At 54.2% G+C, this 17828-nt stretch overlaps 1 protein-coding gene across 1 annotated transcript; it reads left to right on the top strand.

Annotated features, from left to right (window-relative positions):
- Nucleotides 1-9409: 9409 nt before the first annotated feature.
- On the top strand, nucleotides 9410-13392 carry LOC132340144 (NF-X1-type zinc finger protein NFXL1-like). Its single transcript, XM_059870944.1, has 3 exons — nucleotides 9410-11249; nucleotides 11340-12726; nucleotides 13264-13392. The coding sequence occupies exons 1-3, from the start codon at nucleotides 9904-9906 to the stop codon at nucleotides 13390-13392; spliced, it is 2862 nt and encodes a 953-aa protein (XP_059726927.1). The 5' UTR covers nucleotides 9410-9903.
- Nucleotides 13393-17828: the final 4436 nt, after the last annotated feature.

Here is a 17828-nt window from a genome sequence, read left to right as displayed (position 1 = left end):
TGCTGGGACACTTTTCCAGCCGGGATGTGGACGAGCAGTGGGATGAGGTCAGCGGGGCTCATTCCGGGCTGGAGCACCAGGACTCCTGACCCCGCTCATCCTGTTTGTCCCCGTCCCCATCTGTCACCTGTCCCCAATCAGCGCCATCGGGGCCCGGCCAAGGTCCCCACACCTCGTCTGAGGTCTGTGACACGCAGGACACGGAGCCCTGGGTGCCACCTCCGACGTCACCTCCGAGACGGCCCCGAATCCCACAGCGGCCTCAGCCCTGACTCAGAAATCCCAAACCAGAAGCCACCCCCACCCCGCGGGGCTCCGGAACTCCAAAATTCTGCCGGAATTCCCCGGATCGGGCCTGGAGTGCGGAATTTTGGGATGAGTCCTGGGGGAGGTCTCAGCCTTGCACACGCCAGGGGAGGGTTGGGAATTCTGGATATCCCACCCAAAGCAGCACAGGGAATCTTTTCTAGGATTGGGATTCCAGCCTGGGAATTGCAGGGGAGGCACCCCTGAAACGCCCCTCGCCCAATTCCTCCATCTTTAGTTGCTCTTTTCTCATTAATCAGGATTTTCTCTGGAATTAATTGCTGGCCCTCCACAGCCAGACCCTTCCACGGACACCCCCGGCAGGAACTGGGCAGGAACTGGGCAGGAATTGGGCAGGAACTGGGCAGGAACTGGGCAGGAATTTGGCAGGAATTGGGCAGGAATTGGGCAGGAATTGGGCCGGAATTGGGCAGGAATTGGGCAGGAATTGGGCAGGAACTGGGCAGGAATTGGGCAGGAACTGGCCAGGAATTGGGCAGGAATTGGGCAGGAATTGGGCAGGAATTGAGCAGGAACTGAGCAGGAATTGAGCAGGAATTGAGCAGGAATTGGGCAGGAACTGGACAGGAATTGAGCAGGAATTGGGCAGGAATTGAGCAGGAACTGGGCAGGAATTGGGCAGGAATTGAGCAGGAACTGAGCAGGAATTGAGCAGGAATTGAGCAGGAATTGGGCAGGAATTGGGCAGGAACTGGACAGGAATTGAGCAGGAATTGGGCAGGAATTGAGCAGGAACTGGGCAGGAATTGGGCAGGAATTGAGCAGGAACTGGGCAGGAACTGGGCAGGAACTGGGCAGGAATTGGGTAGGAATTGGGCAGGAATTGGGCCGGAATTGGGCAGGAACTGGGCAGGAACTGGGCAGGAACTGGGCAGGAATTGGGTAGGAATTGGGCAGGAATTGGGCAGGAATTGGGCAGGAATTGGGTAGGAATTGGGCAGGAACTGGGCAGGAATTGGGCAGGAACTGGGCAGGAACTGGGCAGGAACTGGACAGGAATTGGGTAGGAATTGGGCAGGAATTGAGCAGGAACTGGGCAGGAATTGAGCAGGAATTGGGCAGGAATTGGGCAGGAATTGGGCAGGAATTGGGCAGGAACTGGGCAGGAATTGGGCAGGAATTGGGCAGGAACTGGGCAGGAATTGGGCAGGAACTGGGCAGGAACTGGGCAGGAATTGGGTAGGAACTGGGCAGGAATTGGGTAGGAATTGAGCAGGAACTGGGCAGGAATTGGGTAGGAATTGGGCAGGAATTGGGCAGGAATTGGGCAGGAATTGGGCAGGAATTGAGCAGGAACTGGGCAGGAACTGGGCAGGAATTGGGCAGGAATTGGGCAGGAATTGGGCAGGAATTTGGCCGGAACTGGGCAGGAATTGAGCAGGAATTGAGCAGGAATTGGGCAGGAACTGGCCAGGAATTGGGCAGGAACTGGGCAGGAACTGGGCAGGAATTGAGCAGGATTTGGGCAGGATTTGGGCAGGAATTGGGCAGGAATTGGGCAGGAACTGGGCAGGAACTGGGCAGGAATTAAGCAGGAATTGGGCAGGAACTGGGCAGGAACTGGGCAGGAATTGGGCAGGAATTGGGCAGGAATTGAGCAGGAATTGGGCAGGAACTGGGCAGGAGAGGTTATTTTGGTTAATTTGGTGATTTTGGTTATTTTTACCCTGCCGGGGTTGGGGTTCAGGCGGTGCCAGAGCCACGCCCGGGGCCCAGAACGGGTTTGGTGAGAGGGGTGGGGAGGGAGGGGAAACAAAGGGAGAGGAATGAGGATGTTGGGATGGGAACTGGGGCTGGTCCGGGGGGCTGGAGCGGGGCCAGGGGTGGGAACGGGGCTGGAAAAGGGAACGGAGAATCCTGAGGGAGCTGGGGGGGTGATCCCGGAGAAAAGGGGGGTCCAGGGGGAATTTGGGATCTGCCAGGGGGGATTTGGGATCTGCCAGGGGGGATTTGGGATCTGCCAGGGGGGATTTGGGATCTGATCCCAGGGAACGAAACAGAACAAGAGGGAAGGGCCTCGAGCTGTGCCAGGGGAGGCTCAGGGCGGGAAATTTGGGAAAATTCCTCCTGGAAAAGGGAAAAGGGCTTGGAAGGGACTCAGGGAGGGTTGGAGTGGCAACCCCTGGAGGTGTCCGGGGAATTCCTGGAGATTCCTCGGGATGGCCAGAGGGGGGAATGATTCCAGCTTGGACTCGGTGATCCTGGAGCGCTTTCCTTGGATGATCCTGGAATTCTCCTGGATCCGGCAGCGAGCGGAGAAATCTTTTCCCACAGTGCCACCAAGTGGACTGGGATCCCCTGGAATGTCCCGCGCGCGGATTTGGGACGGGGACACGCGGGGAAACTGAGGCACGAGGAGGGAAAAGGGCTGGAATTCCTCGCGCTGCTCCCACTGCCGGGCTGGGAGCCACTGGGAGAACTGGGAGTCCCCTAAATGGCTCAGGAAGGTCGATTTATATTTTATTTTATTTTATTTTATTTTATTTTATTTTATTTTATTTTATTTTATTTTATTTTATTTTATTTTATATTTTATTTTATTTTATTTTATTTTATTTTATTTTATATTTTATTTTATTTTATTTTATTTTATTTTATTTTATTTTATTTTATTTTATTTTATTTTAATTTCATTTATTATTGCAGTTTTTATCCCTCTTTTTGAAGGTTTTATCCTTCTTATTACTGGTTTTATCCATGTTTTTCCAGCTTTTTTCCACGCTATCCCCTTCCCAGCACTCCTTTGCCGTTTCTCCCCATTTCCTTCCCTCCTCCTCTGCTGAGAGCTGCGGGAATTCGCCCCAAATTCCAGCCTTTTTTCACTCTTTTTGCCTCATCCCAGAGCAGATTCCTAAACCTTCCCGTTCCGCAGGGATTTCCATCCCCTCATCTCCGTGATGAAATAATTGGAATCAAATCCTTCCTTTCCCCGAGCTCTTCCCGCTGTCCCTAATCCCCACTGACGCTGAGAGGTGTCAGAAATTCCCCTAATCCCGTTTTTTTCCCCATGTTAATGAGGATATTTCGATTATTCCTGCCGGGATAATTGGATTCCAGGGCTCCCCTCGAATTCTCTGGATTTGAATAATCCCACAATTCAAATCAGGGATTCACGTCCCAGACCCTTCCCTTGCTTTGAGACACTTTTAATAAATCCAGCCATCATTAATGATAATTAAGGAGGAATTAATTAAACCCTTCCTGTGCCTTCTGAGCCCCAAACTCACAAATTGGATTTTCCTGTTCCCTTTCCCCACCCTCCTGGGGAGGGCGGGATTTTTCTGTGCTCCCTTTTGCTCATTTTCCCATTCCTTGGAATGTTTTAATCCCATTTTTCTGGGGGGATGTTTTAATCCAATTCCTTGGGATGGTTTCATCCAATTCCTCAGGACATTTTCATCCCATTCCTTGGGATGTTTTAATCCCATTCCTTGGGATATTTCACCCAGTTCCTCGGGATGTTTTAATCCCATTTTCCAGGATATTTTCATCCCATTCCTTGGGATGTTTTTATCCCATTTTTGGGGGATGTTTTAATCCAATTCCTTGGGATGGTTTCATCCCGTTCCTCAGGATATTTTCATCCCATTCCTTGGGATGTTTTTATCCCATTTTTTTGGGATATTTTAATCCAATTCCTTGGGATGGTTTCATCCAATTCCTCAGGATATTTTCATCCCATTCCTTGGGATGTTTTTATCCCATTCCTTGGGATATTTCACCCAGTTCCTCGGGATGTTTTAATCTCATTTTTCAGGATATTTTCATCCCATTCCTTGGGATGTTTTAATCCCATTCCTTGGGATATTTCACCCAGTTCCTCGGGATGTTTTAATCTCATTTTCCAGCATATTTTCATCCCATTTCTTGGGATGTTTTAATCCCATTCCTTGGGATGGTTTCACCCAGTTCCTCGGGATGTTTTAATCCCATTTTCCAGGATATTTTCATCCCATTCCTTGGGATGTTTTAATCCCTTTTTCAAGATGTTTTCACCCAATTCCCCCACTGGAATCCCTTCCATCTCTAGCCCGGATTTCCCAAAAATTAAGGACTCTGCTCTCCTCCTTTGAAATCCTGGTGATTATTTTTTAATTCGAAGCGGGTCCATCACGGCGGTTCGGAAAATGCTGGAATCTCCCCTCGTCCCATGAAAATCGGGACGGGCCTGGAGGAAGCTGCTGGGGCAGGGAGGAGGGAGCGGCTCCCCCCTGCAGGACACCGGGGCCGCTGGAATCCCGGCCAGACCAGTTCTCCCAGTGGCCTGCCCGGGTTTCCAGTGGCATTTCTGGCTGGTGACACCGGGACGGGGACGGGAGCTGGGACAGGCTCTGGTGCTTCCCGAACATTCCCTGGAGTTCCTTCTCCATTCCCTCTGGATTTTGGAGCTCCCAGAGGAAACCTCCAGGCAAAATCCACCTCCCCTGGGGGTCCTGAGGGGTTCTGAGCCCTCGGCAAACTGGGAGCTGCTGGTTTAACTGGAATTCTCCGTGCCTGGAAGAGCCTCTGGGGGTGGGGACTCATCCCAGGAAAATGTGGATTCCAGGCTGGATTCCAGCTCCCCAAAATAAATTCGGGAGCAGCCCCAGCCCTGGAGTGCTGCTGGGGGTCCCCAAACTCAGATCCAGCCCAGAATTCCCTAAAAAAAAATTCTCATCCGTGGGGAAGGAGCTCCTCGAGTTTTATTTCCGAGGAAAGTTTGCTTTCCTCAATATTCCCACCATTTTAAGGGGGAAAACCATTGAGAGGGAGGATTAAAAATGCAAAGGCAGAACCATGAATGAATGAAGGCAGACTCTGAGCCTCCTCCTTCGTCCGTGGGAAGCGAAAAGGCGGCGGGTGACGAAACAGGACCCCGGCTGCAATTCCCACTGGGATCATTTTCCCATTATTTATTGCACTTTTCATTGAGCAATCCAACTGAGACACTAATTAAGGGATGATTGAAAAGCAGCTTTTTTTTTTTTTTTTTTTTTATCTCACATGAAGCAATTTTCTCTCTTTTTGTAACTCTTGGGAAGCTCAGACTCACCCGAGCCGGGCAGGGCCCCCCTTCCTTCATCCCACCGATCCCAATCCTATTTGTTGCCCCGGAACCAGCTCTGGCAGCGGGAAAGGCAGCGCTCCACGATGCTGGAAGTGCAGGAGTTGAGGCGGAACGGGCTCCGTGGGGACGCTTGGGATTTGCTGTCCTTGGCATCTCCGGCGTCCCCGAGTCCCTGGGATTGGGAGGCGCAGGGATCCGTGGAGATCCCGCTTTGGGACACGCAGGGATCTGTGGAAATCCCGCTTTGGGACACGCAGGGATCCCCCAGGACCGTGCCCTGTGCCTGGCAGGGCTCGTCCGTGCCCAGCTCCACCACCTCGAGGGTGCAGGGCTCCGCGGCCGGCAGCTCCTGGCGGAGCTTTTCCAGGTTGTCCAGGCAGGTCCCGGCGGTTTTGGTGACCCCGAGCTCCTCCTGGGGCAGCGGGAAGGTGCCGGCGGTGTCAGGGGGACACAGCTCCACGGTCAGGATGGATTTCTGCAGCGGGAACCTCATCACGCACATCCCGGGGCTCTCGAAGGTGAAGGGTTCTTCTCCCGAGCTCTGGATTTTCACGGGATCCACGCAGGGCCCGGAGTCCACGGGGAGGGACAGGGAGGTGACCCCGAGGGGGACCTGGGGGGGATCACAGGGACAGGAGGGACAAACGTCCTGGCACGGGCAGGGATCCGCCGGGGAATTCTGCTCCGGGGCCACCACGGTGCAGGGATGGCTCTGGGCAGCCTCTTCCAGGCAGGAACAGGGCGGGCACTGGGAATTCATCTCCCTGCGATGGAGAGCTGCAAGAAAAAGGAACAATTTCACACCCAATCCCATGAAAAATCGGGGGGAAATTCCTCATTTTTTCACTTTTCTCTTCAGGCTCCCAAAATCAGCTTTTCTCATCAAAATCTGCTTGAAGCCAAACAATTCCAACGATTTGCCAGCTTTTCTTTTGGGATAACAATGGATTTGAGTCATGTTTTCAGGTTTATAAATTTCCCCATTTTTTTTTCCCTTCTCCAGTTTGTTTTTCCCTTTTCCAGTTGTTTGGAATGGATCCTGGATGTCCTGGCAGGACGGGGTTTAATCCCACTAAATCCACTGCTGGAACAACAGGAATTTTCCAGAACATCCCTGGGAATTCCGGAATTACAGCCAAGCCAGCGCGAGGGAAGGATTTTACCCTCTGAAACCTTTACCCCCGAGGAAACTGAGCCCCATAAATCCCTCTTTTTCAGCTTTCCAGGGAATCTATTCTGGAAAAGACCCCCGGGATCTGCAGGATCCCAAGGAGACTCACCGGGTGGGGACCGGCAGGGCAGACGCGGCCGCGTTATCCCGGGATGTTCCTGCTGCCTTCCCGGGCCTCCGGAGCCGCGGAGCCCCAGGCACCCGGAGCTCCCCACGGCCTCGCTCCGCCTCTGCCCCGCCAGGGATGATTTGCCTAATTATTTTTAATGGAAAACGCCTATTTCCGTGGCTGGAGCCGGACCTGGAGCTCGGGAATCCACGTGGGCCCGCAGACGCCAGGGAGGAATTTGGGAAATGAGAGGATTCCCGGCCGGCTCGCCAATAATCGCCCGGTGACGGGGCAGGTTTTGGGATGCTCCAACACCCTCCAGCCCTGCACCTCGTGAGGACCATTAGGGACAGGATGGGATGTGGGATTTGGGGGATTCTTTTATTTTTAGCCACGTCTTCTGACCTTTTTCTGCCCTGTTTTTCCACGGAGCTGCTGGAAACTCTTCGCTCACCGCTCGTCTCGTGATGTTTTCCGTGCGCTCCCCAAGTTCTGACTCAACTCCCGTCTCCGTTGTCGTGACGGTGACGTTGTCCTCGTGTGGGATGAGCAGGCAGGTGACCGGAGGAGGGACCACCACCCTTTTCCCTTCGTTTTACCCCAAACCCGCTGAACTCCACCCAGCTGGAAATGCAAAAACCCAAAAAGGTGAATCAAATCCGTTCCCTTCCCCTCCAAAAAAAAAAAACCACATTGGAAAACCATTGGAATTGTTCAGCTGATAACAGATTTGAGCAAGAAAAGCTCAAAGGGAGAGTTTGAACAAAAAAACATTTAAAAAAAGGAGGAAATTTTTCCTGCAGACAGCAGCAAACTCCCAAGCCAAGGAGTCAGAAATCCCAAATTTATTGATTTCCTGGAAATAACCAAAACCCACCGCAGTGGACACCCAAATTTGGAGGGAGAAGAGGCAAAACCCCCCTGGGTCTCCTGGTGGAGAACGGCCTCGCCTCTGGTGCGAGTCACTGCTGTCCCTGGTTGTGTCACCGGGTGACTTCGGGCTGGGTGGCAGCGAGCAGAGGAGAACTCCAGAGCCTTTGATGTCTCAGGGGAACTGGTTGGGTCTCTCTTCCCTCTTTTCCAGGCAGGGACGGCTTTTCCGCAGGGAGAAAGCGGCGGCTCCGAGCTGCGACTGCTGCGCGAAGTTTGTCACCTTCTCGGGCTGGGTGTGACCTCCTGGCACCAGAAACGGGCACAAAAACCGCCCCAAAGGCCACCGAGATCAGAGAGTTCATCCCTCATGGCCCCGGGTGTCACCTGGTGGGGCTGGGACACGCGGGAGAGGTCCTGGAGATCCTGGAGATCCTCAAAATGTGAAGATTTCCCTGGAGGCCAACAGCCAAAATCCCGACGAATCAAAGACATCAAATTTGTGTTAAAAAGAGAAATCAAAGAATTGTGGCCAAAATGACCAGTGGGACCAGGGCAGGGATTGTCCCACTGGGGAGGGGAATGTCCAGTGCTGTGTCCAGGTCTGGACAGTCATGGAAAGAGGGACAGGGAGGGGCTGGAGCAGGGAACCGGGCTGGGGAAGGGTCTGGAAAATCCTGAGGGAGCTGTGGTGGCTCAGCCTGGAGAAAAGGGGGATCCAGGGGGAATTCCGGGCTCTGCCAGGGGGAATTTGGGATCTGATCCCAGGGAATGGGGCCAGGACAAGAGGGAATGGCCTCGAGCTGTGCCAGGGGAGGCTCAGGGTGGATATTTGGGAAAATTCCTCCCGGAAAAGGGAAAAGGGCTTGGAAGGGGCTCAGGGAGGGTTGGAGTGGCTGCTCCTGGAGGAATTCCTGGATCACGTCTGGAGCTGTGTCCGATTTGGGTCCCACAGCCCAAGGCCAACCAAGGCCACCCAGACATTCCAAGGAGTTTGAGGAAAAGGTGGATTGGGAGATGCTGAAGGATTTGGGGATGATCCTGGGGCCTCTTTGAGCCGTCCAAAATATTCATGGAGAGGCTCTTCCAATTGAGAGACTGAGGGAAGACTGACCAGATTATCAGGACTAAAATTCCCAGCAGAAGGAATATTGTGAGAGGGCCAAGCCCCTTCCAGAGTCCCATCCCACCTCCATTCCCCAAATGCTCCAAAACACCTTTTTTTTCCGAGTTTAATCCTGAGGGGGATTGTTTCCAGGCTGTCTCATCTGCATTTCCCAGCCCGTAGGAAATACGTGGATGGGGAATTCCTCGCAGTCATGAGAGCCTCACATCCCACCTCGGCGACAATAAAAATTATAACGTCGAGCGAAGTAATTGAAGGATTGGAGCAGAGCAGGTCTGGATTATTAAATATTTGATTTCCATACCCCTGAGGTGTCTCACTTCCGGAGCCACGGACACCAAAATCCTATAAAAGGATTCCTATTGTCCTGTTCCTCAAGCCAGGTTTGGTTTCATTTGGTGCTCGCTGGTGGAGAATTGGGTAAGTCCAGCTCGGTTTCCTTAGAAGTCACCTCGTGGTTGGTTTTGTTTTTTTTTTTCATTTTGGAGCCGTGCAGAAGCAAATTAAAAGACTTAAAAGTGTTTCTGCTTGGGGATATTGGGTTGGGATTCCCCCAGATTTTAATTCCGTCTTCTCTGGGGTTTATTTGCTGTGGGTTTTGCTCTTTCTCCATCAAGGAGGACAAAATTCTCTCTCTGTCCTCACCGACTTTGCTGCCTGTTTCACCCAGGGAATTGTTGGCGTTGGGAGAGATCAAAAGGCCAGGCTGGGACTTCAAAGGGGAGCAGTGGGAGGGGTGATAAGGAGTGGAGACTCTCAGGCTGCCGGGGAAGGCCGTGCCTGGGAGGAAAAATTGGGGTGGGAAGAGCCAGGCAGATTTTGTGGGAAAAGCAGCCACGGCAGAGCCTTTCCTTGGGGAGGTTTTCCAGCACAGAGCTGCCCCTGGTGTCCTCTGGATGAGGGCAGGGTGTTCTGAAGCCTTTTTGGGTGAAATCAGGGAGGGAATGGGAAAGGTTCATCCTGAACCAAGGGGAGGTGTGGGCAGGTGGAGGCTTCAGACCTTGCAGAAAACCTAAAGGAGCCCAAACAATTTTTCCTTCCTGTTTTGAGAGGAAGCTGCTTGAAAACAGCTACAAATTTGTCTAAAACGCTTTCATGTGGAGTCACTTCCTCACCTCCCGGCTGTTTTCCCAGTTCAGGACTGGGTGGAAAAAGGATGATGGAATTCTGTTTATAGACCGGCCTGGAATGTTTCTCACACTTTTCAAATTTTATCCCTATCCTGCTTCCAGCCTCCCCCCTTCCCCCCAAGAATGCGCCGCGCCACCGGCTGCCCGCTGAGCCAGATCTGCATCCCCCCTCCCGCCGTCCTGGTGAGGAGCTTCCCGGTGAGATCCAGCCCGGATCCCTGCGGCACCACCGGCTTCCCGTGCCTCCCTCCCGGCAGCAGCCCCTGCTGCTACCCCGGCACCACCACCTTCGTCAGCCTGGGGAGCCTGGCCCAGGCCGCCGGCTGCGCCAAGCCCTGCGGCCTCGTGGCCACCACGTGCGTCCCCCCGTGCGGCCAGGGCGTGGCTGAGTGCACCACGAGGTGCAGGAACCCCTGCTGCTGCTGCTGGGTGACCGAGAGCTGCGCCAGGAGCCAGGACTGCTGCCAGGAGGTGGCCAAGCGCTCCACAGGCACGTGCCAGGATCCCTGCTGCCAGGAGGTCACCAAGTGTGTCACCACGTGCCAGGATCCCTGCCGCCAGGAGGTCACCAAGTGTGTCACCACGTGTCAGGATCCATGCCGTCAGGAGGTCACCAAGTGTGTCACCACGTGTCAGGATCCCTGCTGCCAGGAGGTCTCCAAGTGTGTCACCACGTGTCAGGATCCGTGCTGCCAGGAGGTCTCCAAGTGTGTCACCACGTGCCAGGATCCCTGCTGCCAGGAGGTCACCAAGTGTGTCACCACGTGCCAGGATCCGTGCCATCAAGAGGTCTCCAAGTGTGTCACCACATGTCAGGATCCATGCCGTCAAGAGGTCTCCAAGTGTGTCACCACGTGCCAGGATCCCTGCTGCCAGGAGGTCACCAAGTGTGTCACCACGTGCCAAGATCCCTGTTGTAAGGAAGTGACCAAGTGTGTCACCACGTGCCAGGATCCATGTTGTAAGGAAGTGACCAAGTGTGTCACCACATGCCAGGATCCATGTTGCAAAGAAGTGACCAGGTGCACCACCACGCATGTGGATCCCTGCTGCCAGGAGGTCACCAAGTGTGTCACCACGTGTGTGGACCCGTGTTGTAAGGAGGTCTCCAAGTGTGTCACCACGTGCCAGGATCCGTGCCGTCAAGAGGTCACCAAGTGTGTCACCACGTGCCAAGATCCCTGTTGTAAGGAAGTAACCAAATGTGTCACCACGTGCCAAGATCCCTGCTGCCAGGAGGTCACCAAATGTGTCACCACGTGCCAAGATCCCTGCTGCCAGGAGGTCACCAAATGTGTCACCACGTGCCAAGATCCCTGCTGCCAAGAGGTGTCCAAGTGCACCACAACATGCCAAGATCCATGTTGCAAGGAAGTGACCACGTGTACCACGTGTGTGGACCCGTGTTGTCAGGAGGTGTCCAAGTGTGTCACCAGGTGTGTGGACCCGTGCTGTCAGGAGGTCACCAGGTGTGTCACCACGTGTGTGGACCCGTGCTGTCAGGAGGTCACCAGGTGTGTCACCAGGTGTGTGGACCCGTGCTGTCAGGAGGTCACCAGGTGTGTCACCACGTGTGTGGACCCGTGTGGCAAGAAAGCCCCCAGGGGCCTCACGCCGTGTTACGACCCCTGCTGCAAGAAGGTGACCAAGTGGAGCAGCCCGTGGGTGATTCCGTGGTGCAGGAAAGGCTCCAAGTCCAGCACCAGATGTGGAGATCCCTGTTCCAAGAAGGGAAGCAAGTCCAGCTCCAGATGTGTGGATCCGTGCTACAAGAAGGTGCCCAAGTGCTCCACCCCGTGCCAAGATCCGTGCTGTGTGACCAGGTGTGACCCCAGGTGCGTGGACACGTGTTGTCAGGAGGTCACCAAGTGCAGAACCAGGTGTGTTGATCCCTGCTGCCAGGAGGTCACCAAGTGTGTCACCAGGTGTGTGGATCCATGTTGCAAGGAGGTCACCAAGTGCACCACCAGGTGTGTGGATCCCTGCTGCCAGGAGGTCACCAAGTGTGTCACCACATGCCAGGACCCCTGCTGCCAGGAGGTCACCAAGTGCACCACCAGGTGTGTTGATCCCTGCTGCCAGGAGGTCACCAAGTGTGTCACCAGGTGTGTGGATCCGTGTTGCAAGGAGGTCACCAAGTGCACCACCAGGTGTGTTGATCCATGTTGTCAGGAGGTCACCAAGTGTGTCACCACGTGCCAGGATCCCTGCTGCCAGGAGATCACCAAGTGTAGAACCAGGTGCGTTGACCCGTGCTCCCAGGAGGTCACCAAGTGCGTCACCACGTGCCAAGATCCCTGCTGTGTCACCAGATGTGCCACCAGGTGTGTCGATCCCTGCTGCCAGGAGGTCACCAAGTGTGTCACCACATGCCAAGATCCCTGCTGCCAGGAGGTGACAAAGTGCACCACCACCAGGTGTGTCGATCCCTGCTGCCAGGAGGTCACCAAGCGCGTCACCACGTGCCGGGATCCCTGCTGTGTCACCAGATGTGCCACCAGATGTGTGGACCCATGCTGCCAGGAGGTCACCAAGCGCGCCACCAGATGTGTTGATCCCTGCTGCCAGGGTGTCACCACGTGTGCCACCAGGTGCGTGGATCCCTGTTGCCAGGGGGTGACCAGGTGCCAAGATCCCTGTTGTGTCACCAGATGTGCCACCAGGTGTGTGGACTCCTGCTGCCAGGGAGTGACCACCTGCCAAAATTCCTGCTGCCAGGGAATGACCACCTGCACCTCCACCTGCCAGGACCCCTGCTGCCAGGGAGTGACCACCTGCCCCACCACCTGCCAAAGTTCCTGCTGCCAGGGAGTGACCACTTGCACCTCCACCTGCCAAAATTCCTGCTGCCAGGGAATGACCACCTGCCGCACCACCTGCCAGGACCCCTGCTGCCAGGGAATGACCACCTGCTCCACAACCTGCCAGGACCCCTGTTGCCAGGGAGTGACCACCTGCCAAAATTCCTGCTGCCAGGGAATGACCACCTGCCAAAATTCCTGCTGCCAGGGAATGACCACCTGCACCTCCACCTGCCAGGACCCCTGCTGCCAGGGAATGACCACCTGCACCTCCACCTGCCAGGACCCCTGCTGCCAGGGAGTGACCACCTGCCCCACCACCTGCCAAAATTCCTGCTGCCAGGGAGTGACCACTTGCACCTCCACCTGCCAGGACCCCTGTTGCCAGGGAATGACCACCTGCCAAAATTCCTGCTGCCAGGGAATGACCACCTGCCAAAATTCCTGTTGCCAGGGAGTGACCACCTGCTCCACCACCTGCCAGGACCCCTGCTGCCAGGGAGTGACCACTTGTCCCACCACCTGCCAGGACCCCTGCTGCCAGGGAATGACCACCTGCACCTCCACCTGCCAGGACCCCTGCTGCCAGGGAGTGCCCACCTGCTCCACCTCGTGCCCAGCCCCGTGCTGTGTCCCCAGCTGTCCCCCTCCGTGTGCGGATCCCTGCTGTGCCACCCCGCAGTGCCGTGGAGGTGTCCAGGTTGTCACCAGGTGTGCCGACTCCTGTCCCACCACCTGCGTCACCCAGACCTGCCCGGTGTGCGGCCAGCGCTGCTCTGTCTCGGGCTGCCCCAAATTCCGGGCTCGCTGAGGGGCTCCGGGGTGGGATCTGAGGGAGACCCCGCTCCCCGCGGGGGTTTCCTGGCGGAATCTCCAGAGGAAGAGTAAATCCTCACTTTCCTGGCGTTCTGCCCTGTTCCTGCTGTTTTTCTCCTCAAGAAAGCGCCGTTCCTCACGGGATGTCACCGAGCGATTTTGTGCCCCCGGGATGGTTCCCCGGGAGAAAGAACCCGCAGTTCCCCCTCGCACCAGGAGTGTGGTGGAGGAATTCCCCCTCTTTGCTCTCCCTCCTGATCTTTTCCCTTTCCATGTTCTGAAGCAATAAAAGAAATGATCTTGGCATTGGCCTCCCGCATTTCCTTTGCTTCCCGCCCTCTGTCCTTTTCATTCCTTTCCCAAAATCCCGATTTTTGTAATAAAAAATGCTTGGGAAGGTCTCGCTGGGATTGTGGAATGGCCTGAGATGGAAGGGACACACAGGGACCATCAAATCCAACTCCTGGCCCTGCCCAGGACATCCCAAAATCCCTCTGTGTCCTTGGGAGGGCTGTCCTGGAGCTCTGGTGGGTTTGGGATGGTGACCATTCCTTGGGGAGCGTGGTCAGAGCTCCCACACTCTGGTGGGAAGGTCCTTTTCCCAAAATCCACCCCAATTCCCACCCCCTGGCACATCTCCAGCCCTTCCCTCAGTCCTGACATCCCTGATATCCCAGATCAATGTTTGATATCCCAAATCAGTGTGTGAAATCCCAGAACAATGTGTGAAATCCCAGATCAATGCCTGAAATCCCAAATCAATGTGTGAAATCCCAGATCAATGTGTGAAATCCCAAATCAATGTCTGATATCCCAGATCAATGTGTGAAATCCCAGATCAATGTGTGAAATCCGAGATCAGTGTGTGAAATCCCAGATCAACGTCTGAAATCCCAAACCAGTGCCTGAAATCCCAGATCAACATCTGGAATCCCAAATCAATGTCTGAAATCCCAGATCAATGTCTGAAATCCCAGATCAATGTCTGAAATCCCAGATCAATGTCTGATATCCCAGATCAATGTGTGAAATCCCAGATCAACATCTGAAATCCCAGCTCAGGTGGGATTTCCAGCCTGGAAAAACCCCTGGAAACCCCAAAAATGGGGACTTTTCCAAGCGCTCCTCCATCACTCGATCCCAAACCCCCAGCCGGGGGTCGGAACCATCCCGGGAGGCTCCCGAGGTTGCGCTGGCTCGGAGCCGGGCCCGGGGAGGGTTTGGCGGAGCAAATCCCGCTGGGAATGCGGGCGGGAGCAGCGGGGGCGGCGGCAGACGGGGCGCGACCGTCTGGGAGCCGCCACCGGAGATGCCCCAAGGCCCGGGGTTGGTGACAACCTGCGAGCTCCGCCCTCGGAGCTCCTCTGATCCCAACACAAATCCTCCCCGTGGGGTTTCGTTGGACTCCAAAACGCCTCTAAAATTCCTTAAAATTCTGTGCGAGCAATGATGCCCTTCACTCCTGCTCCCAAATCCCTCAATTTTCTGGGAAATAAAATTAGATGGGGGAAAAAAATGGCTTTTGGATTCATTTTTCTCTTCTGGCGTGGTGCTGGCAGGGTATTTCATCCTTCACGTGTCCATAAAATTCAGATTTAAATCATCTTGGAGCAGCAGAGAGCAGAAGCATCATTTCCAGGGGAAAAAACCAAACAGGAATTCTTCCCGTGTGACCTCCTGGATGTTTATTCCACACCTGTGAAATTAAAACAGGCAGAAAACTGCTGCTCACTGCAAGGAAATATTGTAGAATCCCCCTGGTTCCTCTGTCAGGTGAGCTCTAAAGTTTCCATGGACATCAAAGCAACTTTATCCACTAAAATAAAAAACAAAATCCCTAGGGAATCCAGAGATTTTTTCCTGAAAAAATGGAGAAAATCAAAGCAAAGAAGGCAAAGAGATAAAAGAGGTGAGGAATATTTTTATTTTTTTTTCTCTAACCACAGCCAGTTCCTCCTTCCCAGATTTAATTACTCAGGTGCTAATTGTCATTCTTCCCTGAGCGCTCACCTTCCGGAGTAAACAGGAAAAGAGGCCGGAATGGCGGGATTTGGGTTCCTGTCACCTCTGGATCCAAATTGTCCCTCGGGCATGGACTGAAGGAGCCACTCACGCCCAGGTGAGGCTTAATGTCCTCTCCTCTCATCCTCCTGGCATCCCAAAAATTCCAGGGTTCCCGGAGCCACCTGGACACTGCCCTGGAGCTGGGTCAGACCCTCCCACCTCGCCCAGGTCCTTGTGGGAATGAGGAGAGGGGAAAGTTGGGTCTGAGGAAGGCCCAGGAGGGTTAATTGCAACCAGGCGTGGAGAGTTTGGGCAGGAAAACGGGGAGAATCCCTGATTTCTGTGAGAATCGATCGAAACACACAGAAAAAATTCCTTTTCTTGCTCAGGAAAATGGGAATTTTGGGTTGGAGGGGTCAGACCTCGACCCCGTGTCCAGGTCTGGAGAATCATGGAAAGAGGGATGGGAAGGAGCCTGTCCAGGGGTGGGAACGGGGCTGGGGAAGGGTCTGGAAAATCCTGAGGGAGCTGGGGGGGCTCAGCCTGGAGAAAAGGGGGATCCAGGGGGGATTTGGAATCTGCCAGGGGGGATTTGGGATCTGATCCCAGGGAATGGAACAGGACAAGAGGAAACATCCTCGAGCTGTGCCGGGGAGGCTCAGGGTGGGAAATTTGGGAAAATCCCTCCTGGAAAGGGTGGCCAGGCCTTGGAAGGGGCTCGGGGAGGGTTGGAGTGGCCGCCCCTGGATGTGTCCAAGGAATTCCTGGAGATTCCTCTGGATGACCAAGGGGGGATCGGACACAGCTTGGACTCGATGTTCCGGGAGATCTTTCCCAGTCTCAGGGATTTTGGGATGCTGGAAAACCTTGGGCCCTTCAGCACAAGATGGGACTGGACCTTTGGGGCTGGGGGTGCTGCCCTCGTGGAATTCCCTCACGGAATTCCCTCTGGAAGGCCCAGCCTGCCATGGAGGAGTCACCGGAGCCACCGAAGGACGTCGCTGTGGGGTCCTGACTCACCGACCCCAACGTGACGACTCCAAGGACTCCAATTGCCCATAAACGTAATGGAGATCCCCAAATTAGTGCCAATTAGGGATAACGATCCAGCCCCGTGACGCTCCCACGTGGCCGAGCGCGGGTCCCTTTACGTCTCCCGAAATAATCCACTCTTGGAAGGCCCCAATTTCTTGCTAATCAAAGTTAACAACAGGGTGTAAAACAACTCGGGGTAGAAAGGGAGGTGCAGGACCGGTCCTCAGAGATGGTTTTGAGGTGAGCCTGGAGCCCGAGGAGATAATGAGGAGCTGTTCCAACCGGAATATGGGATATTCCTCGGGAAGATAAGAGTTGGAAGCTGCTCTGGGGGAAAATTTCCACACCCGGCAGCCTGAGGAGGAGAAAATCAGGAGGGATTAATCTGCCTAAAAATTCAGCTCCCAGATCCGAGCTCTGCTGGGTGCAGTTTCTCCTCCTGTGGCAAAGGAGGTGTTTAAGAGGAGCAAACCACACTCTGCCAGTCCCAGTTTATCCCCGGAAAAGCCTCGGGGGCAGCGGAGCCTCCGGGGAAGGGGGACAGGTTGCACGTGGGGAGCTGAGTCTGTGGAAAAGCTGAGCCACCCGTGAGGTGGCAAAAAGCCCCGTGGAGATCCGTCAGCCCCGGGTGGAATTCCAGTACGAGCACTGGGAAGGAACCGGTGCTGAGGCCTGGAATTCTCCGGGAGACTCCGGGTTTGGGGCGTAAACAGGACGTGCTGCTCGTGCTGGGTTGTTTCGTTTTGGGGTGGTTTTTTTCCCCCTATTTAACATTTTTGTGATGGTCATGTTCCCATCTCCGTGATTGGAATAGCTGTGAGAAATGTGGATTTTTCCATAATCAGGAAAACTTTAATAAAAATTGTATCCCGGGTCTAAATCCCACTTAAACTGGAGCCTTTTGTACTTTTCTGTGAGGGAAAAGCATCTTTAAAATGAGGATTACTCTGCCTTGAATGGCTTGAGGTGTTCCTCAAAAAACCTGGAGTTGTGTCCCCACTGGAATTTCCAAGCCCAGATGGTGTTAATCTATGGAGAGAAATGGGTTGGATGAGTGAAATAATTTAATTTATCAGGAAAACAGGGACCTCAAGGTTTTGTGGGAGCGCTGGAGGACTGGCTGTGCCTTTCCATGAGAATTAGGACAGAGTATTTCTCATAGTAAATCCAATTAATTATCCATCTTCCCTAATAACAGCCATCCCAGGCTGGAAAAACTCCAGGTATCAAAACCCAACATTTATGGAAATAAGGCCACGGAAACGTCCCAGCACATTAAATCCCTTTCTGAAAACCAATTAATTCAGCACCCGCTGGTTTGTCTTTTTTTAATGACTCCGCCATTCCCGCTGGGAACCGCATGACCGGGATGGGAGCGCGGCTGGCTCAGCA

This window comes from Haemorhous mexicanus, chromosome 31 (assembly GCF_027477595.1).
Source record: "Haemorhous mexicanus isolate bHaeMex1 chromosome 31, bHaeMex1.pri, whole genome shotgun sequence".
NCBI lineage: Eukaryota > Metazoa > Chordata > Aves > Passeriformes > Fringillidae > Haemorhous > Haemorhous mexicanus.
This window is presented reverse-complemented; position numbering and strand designations above follow the sequence as displayed.